Here is an 11,758-nt window from a genome sequence, read left to right as displayed (position 1 = left end):
AATTTACATTCTTATGTCGATATGACATACGTATACCCTGGAGAGTAAATTATTGACAAGCAAGTTGATGAATCAAGACTATCAGCAGTTTCGTTTAAAGTCATCATTTTGTAAGTTCTATGGTCGATACAATGACCTTGAAGTTTTTCATACTTATTGTTAGTCAATAATTAAAACATTGAATTGACGACGGATTTTCCCGTTATTTTTATGACAAGGAGCACAAGGTGGATGTGACCGGTCAGCAGCGGATGGCACCTGATCACACCTCTGATGTTTCAGAGGTCCGTGTATGCTGTGTTCCTATTTTGTATTGTTTTATGGACTTTGATATTTAATACTGTTCGTTGTCTCCATATCCTTCTTGCTAACTGATGTACACAAGAACGTCACCTTTGCAATTTGAGAACTTTTAATGAATTTATTTTCAGTCTTAAATGATTTTAAATGTCAGTGATTAGACATATAAACAGAATGATTTATGATTTGATAAGAGAGGTTGATATTTCATACGTGTAGCTGTAATATGTACTGGTAGGTCTAGTCCGAAAAATCTGACGTTTTCCTGGCTTTTTTACGATTTTTATATTTTACATGCCAGGAAAACGTCAGAACCGGCGCCATTATATTACGAACACTGGGAAATCGCCGCCTCCAACCGGAGGCGGCATTCACGAGTTGACTGTAGATACTTGCGGAGCGAATTAAATTTCAATGTCACAAGTTATCAATAGTACAATACCTTTGGTATTCACCAATATCGTTTTTATGGTTCATTTATATAATATACAATCCGTCGAAAAGATTTTATCACATTGTCGAGATTTGTCTTCATTTCGTGCATTTTAAAATCTTGCAAGTAACTAAACCTAGATATTTTCTTTTCATCGATAATGGTAAGTACTAGATGTGTTGTTCTGTTGATAAATTCTGATTTCGGCATAAAGTGTGGTTTGCAAGTATTAAAAATGAACTCCGGTCCAGTGCGAGACAGCGAAATTTCCAGTTTTCGTAATGGCGCAGGTTCTTACGTTTTCCTGGCATGTAAAATTTTAAAATCGTAAAAAAGCCAGGAAAACGTCAGATTTTTCGGACTATGGTAGGGGTATTACCTAAATTTCTTGTAATTTCAATTACAGTGATGACGAGATGCAAGTTCTGGAAAAAACTGTTGTGCAACTCTTTTATGCGGAAGATAAGAAAGTTTGTTTTTGGGATGAATCCTGAAAGCTATGGGAAACCTTAACAGTACTGCCATGTTAAAAGTAATCTGACACATGTTTTATAACATTCATTTAGACACTTTATGAAGCGTGCCTCTGTATTTACATGTAGTAATGACTTTTTATTACTCGTTTATGACGAAAAACCGTTCCTGTTTATGTAGGAAATGATTACATGTATGTACCGGTATATATTCAGAAATGAATGCTTATAAAGGTAATAAGGATAATGAGGATGGTGACGATGAAAAAGATACTGATTAATGCGGTAAAACTTTGAACACATTTATAAACAGTAATCATTACAATTGAGAATTTATGTCAAATAGTAAGTTAACAAAATTTTGAACACATCTACATGTATAAATAATTCTTATTAAAAGTAAGGATAATGATCGACATAATTATGTATAATTTTGAACACATGGATGTATATGAACTAACGTGCTTATATTCAAAAATTAGATCTACTGAACGAATATAATTATAGAACTAAAACAATGACTACAATTAAAGAGAATATTATACAAAAATACTTTCTGAATACCAAAAAGAGGGAATAAGAAATTCATCTCCAATTTTTTATTCTTTCAGTGGAGAATTATACCGTGTCATGTCATTTACGGAAATGATAAAATTGTACAATATCCTTGAAAAATAAAATCTTAGCAATATTAATCAATTGAAAAATGCAAGATTAAAAAAAAAATATTATTATTACATGTACAAAAACTATGGCAGCTCAAAATAAGTTTAATACGTGCAAAAATATATGTTTCATTACAGGAGATATTGTTTAGAATCAGTACACTATCATTGCATCTGGTCACTCCCATTTAGGGTTGACTATCTCAGGGACGCTTTCTGTATTTGTTTTCTGAAGAAATACGCCAATGCCATGGTGCAAAATGCAGTCAGAGATACCAGTACAAGGGGCACAATCAAAATATAGTTTTTCTCATCTTCCTTGAGATTTTAAAAAAAAAAAAATTAAAAAATACCTGTAACGCTAAGTGTTAATTATTTATTACTAACATTTGTTTTATATTTCCTTTATTTACATTGAAATTTGAATTCAAAATTATTATAATATTAAAAAAATCCATCTACCCATCACGAGATGTACAATTTCTTTTCTCTGATGAGAGCACTTTTCGTATGTTAAAATAGCAGTCTGAATCTGAAAATAGAGGTCTCTGATGTAGTCTTTTCTCTCATATACAGTAACAAGTGGATGGATTTTGCGTAAATTTTGTCAAAAAATATGTCAACAACAACAAGTGCAATGTTCACAGTTTTGTTGCTCATATCTGAAAAATAATTTTTAAAAGTTTTTATGCTTTTGACACCTTAATTCAAAATTATGCAATTTGTTTGAAATTTTAGTTTGAGGAAGAAGATACTGTCACAGTGGCAGACTGAGAGACAGACGGTGAAACGGACCCAAAAAAAAAACAAGCTTATTTTACCAAAATTGGGGGTATAATAATACACAAGTCTGTGCAGTGTGCATTCTAAAAAATAGGCATACATATATGAAAAAAGTACATATGAAGAAACAAGAAAAAACATATATGAATAATATACATAATTACATTTATATGATTTGGTCGATTTGTATGCCTGTGGACATGGTGTGTTGAATGCTGTACAGTTTGTCAGAAAACTTCCACGAATACTCATCTCATCCAAATTAAATTCAGCACATATCCCACCTAAATCAAGAAGGCAAGTGGAAATTTTAAATTAAATTAATTTCTAGACTAATTACATGAAAAACATATATTCTAAAAATTGGCACAAAAAAATTAAGACATCGGGAAAGAAGGAAGACTTTCTGAATTTAAATTTCACATACCAACAATTAACGAAGATGGAGCACACACTTCTATTGTATCATTCATCCAGTCATTTAAAACACAGTGATATTCAAAAGACGCACAGGGATGTGGCTTAGCTTGGCACCTCTTCCGTTTTACAGCGTTGTTGTATTCATCTTCGTTCCTTGGACAAGACATAACACTGGAAATATATAGTATCAATAGAGTCCTTGCAAGGAACAACATATCCTAATGTACCTCTTTGAATAAGTGTCTGGAAAACCTAAAAAGAAGTAAAATACAATGTTATTCAACATTTATAATATTACATTAATCTAGCTTAATGTACATTTTGAAATTCATAAATCTAAACTAATGTTTTTTTTTTTTTTTTAAACATAAGGTTGTTGCAGTTTATATTCCATTATAGGAAAATTTACCAAATTTCGTTTAAAAAACTCGAAAAAAAATAATGAAAGCATGTGTCATTACATTAATACAATCTATAACAACACATATATATTTCAGGTCTGACTGAAAAATTCCATACAATTATATGGTGTTCTTTTAAGGTTCTGATTCAGGAAATCAACTGATATAAGGGGTGTTAAGAAAGTTTGTTCCAGGATGAAATATTTTCAGAAATTTCAAAGTAGTGCTCAACTAAAGAAATGATTTTTTCAAGTCACAAGATTGTGCTTTAGATCTTTAGCAATTCATTTCTTGCATGAAATTAAAGGATTGTTTTTCCATATGAAAATATATATAACATCATTTTAGCAACCGAATGATAGAAATGCTGGTCAATTTGAGTTAAAATAAAGGATAATTTGTTTCTTTATAGCATATCTTGAATCAGACAAGTTGATGAGCGTTGAAAGATCACTTTTCAAAAGAATAGGTTTGTCATATTGACATTTTTCACAGATTTGATATCTTTTGCATAGTATTTCAAAGGATGTTTTGACATGACTATTTACTTATGTCAAAATATGCGTCATCCCACTTTTTTTCTGAACGGACATCATCTGTTTTAATACCAGCCCTCCCCTTATTGATTCAACAAAAAACATGTAAAACCTTACATTTGTATCAGGAGCAAGAATTGACCCTGTAAACATGAAATATTACAAATTGTATATATCTTTTCAAAAATAAAATAAAAATGTGGTACGAACCTTTTTTACACCCTTTATATGTTATAACACACTTGCAGTTCTTTTATTTATCTCATTAAATAATTTATACCAATATGCAAAGGTATATATTGGTCCATCTGTTCCAGTTTAAAGACCTATAATTGAAAAACGAAAGTTTTTAATGACTTGATTGTTTACATATTTCAATTCTCATTAAAATACTATTTAAGTAAATTATAGTAAACCATAGTTAATCAATATTTCATATTTATCACAGTAGAAAATTAAAGTTTGAAAAGGTAACATTTTTGTGGCATATTTACTACTATAGAATCATGGGTATCAAAATACTTTGTAGTATACATGTATTAAAGACATAACTATTTTAAATCAAAGTGTCAAACATTCAAATTGTAAAAGTCATTGAAACGGTGAATCTTTTGTAAGATATAGCTTAAGTATTTTAAAGTTCAAAATTATTACTACTGTAACAGTACATATATTTTTTTTTTATTATAGAAATAGAGGTCCGTCTTATTTCATTTCACAACATACATGCACATGTATGTATTATCCTATTTTGAGGATTTTCTCATTTGAGCAAAGATTGAATCCCCAATTCTGTGATCATTGCATGCATGTTTTATATTTTAATTAAAAAAATTATTTTTAGCTTTGTTCTTCTGTGAACCCTTTGCTTTTTAATGGCTGCCACTGGCAAAATATTTCTAGAATGAATAATGTTAAGCATAGAAAAATCCGTATCAATAATAAGTTAGTCAGCAAGACTCTTTGCTTTAGTCTACTGTTGAGAGAAATATTGCACAATATGGCGGCCATATTTATTTCATAATCTATGCGAAAATAATAATCTTCTAAAATGGCAATAAGTGAGACGTTTTTCTCACATATCTTATCGGAAAACGTGTTTTTTTTTCAAACTCATTTTAAAATTGACCTTTTTCAGACATTTTGAATGACTTCATAAGTTGACATAAATCTAAAAAAAATGTATTTCCAAATTATGTTTTGAAAAGAAAATTAACCAGGCATTCGAAAACAGGTAGTCAAGTTGTAATTTTAACGACATTTTCGTATATCGAGAAAATATTAATTTCATGTAAATACCAGTACATAAATCATACTCAAGAAAAGTCGTCATCTCTGTTTTTGAATATTAATCAGTTCTCCAATGTATTTTACAGGCAGTTAAACATTTTTCTCTCAAAAATAGGTCAACGACGCGATCGATTACTAGCTTGTGACGTTAAATTTAAAAATAGTTTCTATAACAATAATCCAAATAATATAATTTGTTTAAATGAGAATTTATGAAAGCCCTTTTTGAGAAATAAATCTTCTCAAAATAGGATCACTGTAAAAAATATTTAAGGTCGAAATCAACATTTCCACTTTTAGGGCGTAGAACATATTCTGCAAAAACTTTGTGTGGCCGTTTTGTGCATATATCTTATTTACCTGCGGGTATTTTCTTTAAAAAGTGTGTCATGCACTTAAACAAGGTCATCAAAACGCTCAGAAGAGTAAACATTATCGAAGCGAAACAAATAATCAAAATCACAAATCCCTTAAAACACCATCCATTAAATCACATGTCACACGGAACACCATGCCCAATATGAGCCCTTTCATTACATTGTCAAAAGACAAAAAGTGCACGTGAGAATTTATGATTTAATGATGTTGCACGAAAAATGTAATGGTATCTCGTTCTAAAGTACTTATCTTTATGTAAGATGTGTATTTTGAGTAATTTTTCCATTAATAGAATTTCTAAAAAATTATTTTTTTTAATATAAATTGACAAAAAGAAAAGAAATATATAGTTGCTGCGGCATTTAATTCGACATGTACATTTAAATTGAAAATTGTAAATTTAAAAATGGTATTTCCAATGCATTTATTTTCGTATCGATAGGTTATATCCCATGAGTTTGAGAAAAAAAGATACCTCAGGGTGTGACGCATATATTTCATATTGGATATAATTCATTGGTGAAGGACATTCATGATAATTTAACAATCGAACTTTATGATAAACGTAATGACTTTTAATTTTTTCAGTCGGCAATCGGAAGTTCTCTTACATATGCAGCAACATATACCTTTATTACTATATATGGAATTGATATCTCGCAGTAGATTTGATACGCTAGAGCATGCATTATACATAAATAATTTCTAAAATGAGGTACGTTTTATGACAAACAAGTTGGTATCTAAGTATGTTTCATCTTAATTGTACCTTTTTACTTATTATGTAAATAACAATTTAAGACACATTGTAAAAACAAGTACAAGACATTTTTTGACTTGTTAAACAACCATACATTGTAACAAAGTACATGTAACCAGACATGTTAATCACCGAACTGACAATCAATTAATATTTGGCTATTGCATTTACTCTGAAGACCTTTTTCAATGACATATATGGAGATAATAAAGTGTATTAAAGCTCAAATGCCCTTCACACAATAACAATAGGAGCAGAGCAAACCACGTTTCCCTAAAACCAGTCCCATTTAAAATTAATGACTTAAGGTCCTCATTATTTACTATATTTACTATATCAACAGTAACTAGTGCTAATTGTAACGGGGACCGTTACGGATGTTCCCCAAATGCTCCCCAACTCCCTTTTGGTGCCATATTCCCTGGAGGCTTCATTAAATAGGACAAACTCTATGCATTTAAGACTTTCACAACGTTTACCCAGAAGTGTACCAAGTTCATTCAAATTCAAGCATTGCACGCTTGCGCATGTGAATGCATGTGTGTAATGACCATATCATCTTGTCTACACAATCTATATATTTTGATATACTAAATATTAAAGTATTTAATCCAAAAGTATTAAAAAATACACTCATTCAAGTGTATTTTTTATTTTACCCTTTTCACGTGCATGCACGTGCATACATGAGCATAGTGACTATACCTTCTTGTAGAAGTCCATTACATCTATCTTTGTTCTAAATCCCACCCCGTTTGGTTATAAACCAAGGCAGTTGTAGCTGTTTAAAGTTTAAGCCAATCAGATTGCAGCGCATGTACACGCACGTGCATGCATGTGCATGGTGACCATACCTTCTTGTACAAGTCCATTACATCTATCTTTGTTCCAAATCCCACCCCGTTTGGTTGTAAACAACAGGAGTTATAGCTATTTAAAGTTTCAGCCAATCAGATTGCAGCACACGTGCATGTACGTGTTTTTATGATAATTGCTATATATTATGGTGTAGGATATCCTAATGCATGGCTATGTTCAAAATTTAAAAGGATTTTGTCAAAAAACAAGAAAGATATTGAGGCTTTAGTTTCAGCCAATCAGAGCGAAGCGCACGTGCATGCGCGTGAGATCTTGCTATTTTGATCATGTGATATTGTCTATGCTACTAATATATTCTTATATTATGAGTTTTAAAGCATTTCATCAAAAATGTAAAAAGTTACGCCTATATCAATGAAATCGGTTATTTCACGCGTTGCACGTGCACGCTCTTGCAAGCACGTGCGCGCAAACTGACCTTTGTTCCGCAAATCTACATAACATGTCTACTGACCCTAAAAACATTTCACCTAAATCGGATGTGTAGTTTACAAGATCATTCGCGGACAAAATTTTCCCGAGAAGAAAAATAATAATAACTAGATGAAACTCGTTGCGAGCAACGAGAGGTCTCCCGTCCGATTCCGGAAAGAAAACGTAAAATCGAGTTGAAAAAGTAAAAAAGATTTGCACACAAGGGGGATTGAACCCAAGTCGCCAGCATGAAATTCCAACGCACTGAATATTACGCTATTGGGACTTCTACTCTATATCTACTTTTATATGTTTACGAAACAGTGCTTCTTTCTTAAAATTATGAGAGGCGGGTCACTATTCAAAATTTAGCGCCAGACGCCACGAGTTAATCTTCGCGCCTTTTCTTTGGAATGTTCTATTTAAAAGGTGTTATAGCTTCAATGAAATTAAAAAAAGAACGATCATATAGCCTAAGATTCGAGGTTTAGAAAGTATATTTAAAACATTTTACAGATTCCATATTGTATATATGCATGTAACACTAAAGCGGTAAAACGGTTATGATTTTTTTAAAAACTTTTTTTCAATTTCCTGTTTATCCCTAAAGTGCACTATCCAAATAAGTTAATCGAAAATAGCTGAAACATTTCGCCGAAAAACATGGCTCGCCCTAAGGCTGTCAAGGAATCAGATATCATTTATGCTCAATAACTTGAATCAGGTCTTTGAGACAAGAATGCTAAAATAAACTCCATGAAGCGATCTTTAGAAAAAAATCGTTTCTTATTTTTGTCTTATTTATTAGTTTAATATAACACAAATGTGCATAGGAAAAACAGTGGTTAAGATTTATACTTACAATTACATATGAATTAATATTCTTTTTTGAGAAAGTATTACTTATAAGTATGATTTAAGATCTGTTTTTCCGTGGTGTACAAAAGATATTAGGTATCGAATTTCATTTGCACATTTAGTCTTTTCCTTTTTCTACTTTGAGAACCAGCCAAAACCAATTATAGAAGACGTTAGTTTGACACAGAATTGCAACGTAAATACGACGTGACAATCCAAGTATTCCTTTACATTTCATTTATCCTTATGTTACTTTCGTTCAAGCAAACGCTCAGCTGCCTCCGTAAAACCCTATTGCGAAATGTCGGCGTTGACAGAGACAGCCGCCATTTTGGACCCGCTTCAGATGTTTAAATGCTAATATCTAGAGTATAGATTTATCAATATTCAAACAAATTATATAGTAAGCATAATAAGAAAGGTTTCTATTAATATACAAAAAATAAATAAAAAATATTGAAAAACAAAAAAGTTAGAAAAAATGCGATTTTTTAATTTCATCTCTTAACGACCGGAAGTATTGACGACGATCGAAAAGGCAATTCTGCAAACCACAAAGTCATGATCTATCATCTCCAATAAGTCTCCAGTTCATATTCTCAGCCATTTTCGATAAAAGTGCGCGACAAAATCGCATTTTAAAATCAGGAAATCGTCCATAACTTGGCACCGGAAGCAAATTTTCCAAAAAAAATTACAGACTGCACAACTTCATGTAAAGACGCATATTTTGTGAAAGTTTCGTTAAAAAGCGCTGAATAGTTTTCGAGAAATCCCGTCCACAAAATTTTGTCAAAAAAAGAATAATAATAATAATAATAAGAAACAATACAATCACTATAAGGTCTTCCGTGAAGACGGAAGACCTTAACTAGAAACGATCTCGTTGCTAGCAACGAGAGGTCTTCCGTCCGATTCAGGAAAAAAAATCTCGTATAATCGAGCTGAAAAGTGATTCAAAATTTTGGTCGCAAAGAGGATTGAACCCATGTCGCCTTTTTCTGTTTTATCCCCAACGCGCAAACCATAAAGCTTTTGGGAGTACTGCTCTAAATATACTTGTGTGTATACTTTTGCAACAGTACACCTGTCTAAGAATCATAAAAGGCGGGTCACTATCAATAATATGCGCCAAACGCCACGAATAAATATTCGTGCATTTTCATACATTTCATTTGCTAAAAACTCGACTCTGCAGAACCAGAGAAGGTTTTCTACAGGTCCATTCCCCATCACGGGGAAGACCTTACCTGCACATTGGCACCATGTGTATTACCCGCGCAACCTATTTATGAGAAAATGAAATGAATATTTTTTAGTGTTTAAGAAAACGTTGAACCTACGCTTGCGAAAGTTCTAAGACATTCAAAGATATTTAATTTCTTCTTTATCAAATCAAGAAACTGATTATACGTTAAATCAGCAAATAGGGGCCTTTACTTATGCCATGAATATCACAGAAAAAGATTCAAAATTTTGGTCGCAAAGAGGATTGAACCCATGTCGCCTTTTTCTGTTTTATCCCCAACGCGCAAACCATTAAGCTTTTGGGAGTACTGCTCTAAATATACTTGTGTGTATACTTTTGCAACAGTACACCTGTCTAAGAATCATAAAAGGCGGGTCACTATTAATAATTTGCGCCAAACGCCAGGAGTAAATATTCGCGCATTTTCTTTGAACTTTTATGAAATAAAATAAATAAAACGTTCTTATCGCCTTTATTTTATTTCGACGTTTAAAAAGTCTTTGTACACATTACATATATCGTATCTAGCCCAGTTACACTTAAGTAGTGAAACGGAAATTAAGTGTTAAGATCGACACTGAATTGCAACGTACTACTACGTGAAAGTCCAAGTAGTTTTGTTTACATTTCATGCATTCGTATGTCAGAATGGTTTAATCAAACGCTCAGCTGCCTCCATAAACCCCAATTGCGAAATGGCGGAATTGACAAAGACAGCCGCCATCTGGGGCCCGCTTCAGATTTTCAAATATTAATATCTAGAATTCAGATAAGCCAATTTTCAAACAACTTAGATAGTTATAATCTAATTGTTAAGATGAATACTTTTGATCAATAATGTATAACAAAGAATTGATCATTAGAGAGTTATAGATAAAAAACTTTTGGCCCCTCTTAGCCCCTAATTTGAAGGGTCAGCCCTATTTTTTTTATATCAAATGAAAGGTCTTGCGATATTGAATATTTTGTCTTCAATATGTTTTAACAAATTATGAACAGGAGTGAAGATATAGACAAAATGCGTCCATTTTTGTGAGATATTTCTGAGACATTTTTTCGGCCCTACCGAACTTCGGTGCCTTTTGCGCTAGAAAGATTTGGAGACCCAATTACAACTCACCAAGCCTTCCTCTATTTTCCCTGAAAATCTCAAGTCCATATCTTAAGTCGTTTCGGAGGAGTTTCCCGGACAAGCTGACCCTCTAAAAATCAGAAAATCGTCTATATCTCACGACCGGAAGTGAGATAATCAAAAAGGAAAAAAACCTATCAAGATCAATTGAATATCTTTCAGATCTGAAAGTTTGGTAGAAATCGGACGAGCCATCTCTGAGAAATCGCTTGCACAAAATCGGTTGGAAGAATAATAATAATAATAGGGAAAAAGAAACCGAACGAAAACAAGAAGGTCTTCCGTTGGAGACGGAAGACCTTAACTAGAGCCGAGCTCGTTGCAAAGCAACGAGTAGGTCTTCCGTCCAGTTTTGACCGGGTGTGCCGGAAATGACGTGAACAAAAGAAAGCAATGAGCTAAGTAGTCTCCAGTGACTTTATAATTTCAATTTTGCATTAAAACCTTCAAAATAAGCTATTTTTGGCTACTTCCGGAAGTGACGTCGACGGACGGAAAATTAAGATTTAAGCTTCCAGTGACACATGTTACCCAAAAACCTGTCAAGAACAGCAAAAATATGCAATTTTTGACTACTTCCGGTTTGACCGGAAGTAACGTCGCCGGACGTATTTTGACGACTCCATTAGATAACGCTTGATATTTTGAGTAACTTTGCTTCTTTGACGTATTACAAATTCTCAATACTTTTTGAGATATAAAGGAAAAACTTTCGGCCCCTTTTGGCCCTTTATTTTAGGGGCCAGCCCCTTATCGTTGATATTTTTCGAAAGATCGTGACATTCTC

The 11,758-nt window shown here is 32.5% G+C and overlaps 1 protein-coding gene across 1 annotated transcript; it reads right to left on the bottom strand.

Annotated features, from left to right (window-relative positions):
* Positions 1 to 2,329: 2,329 nt before the first annotated feature.
* On the bottom strand, positions 2,330 to 3,292 carry LOC134283789 (uncharacterized). The gene is made up of 3 exons (XM_062766268.1): positions 3,082 to 3,292; positions 2,819 to 2,938; positions 2,330 to 2,403 (listed from the first exon to the last, which is right to left on the bottom strand). Exons 1-3 carry the CDS (start codon positions 3,287 to 3,289, stop codon positions 2,330 to 2,332), a joined length of 402 nt encoding a protein of 133 aa, XP_062622252.1. The 5' UTR covers positions 3,290 to 3,292.
* Positions 3,293 to 11,758: the final 8,466 nt, after the last annotated feature.

This window comes from Saccostrea cucullata, unplaced genomic scaffold (assembly GCF_032062105.1).
Source record: "Saccostrea cucullata isolate Sc308-1 unplaced genomic scaffold, CSIRO_AGI_Scuc_v1 ctg5130, whole genome shotgun sequence".
NCBI lineage: Eukaryota > Metazoa > Mollusca > Bivalvia > Ostreida > Ostreidae > Saccostrea > Saccostrea cuccullata.
Note: the sequence above shows the minus strand (reverse complement) of the source record. Positions and strands in the feature narration are given on the sequence as shown.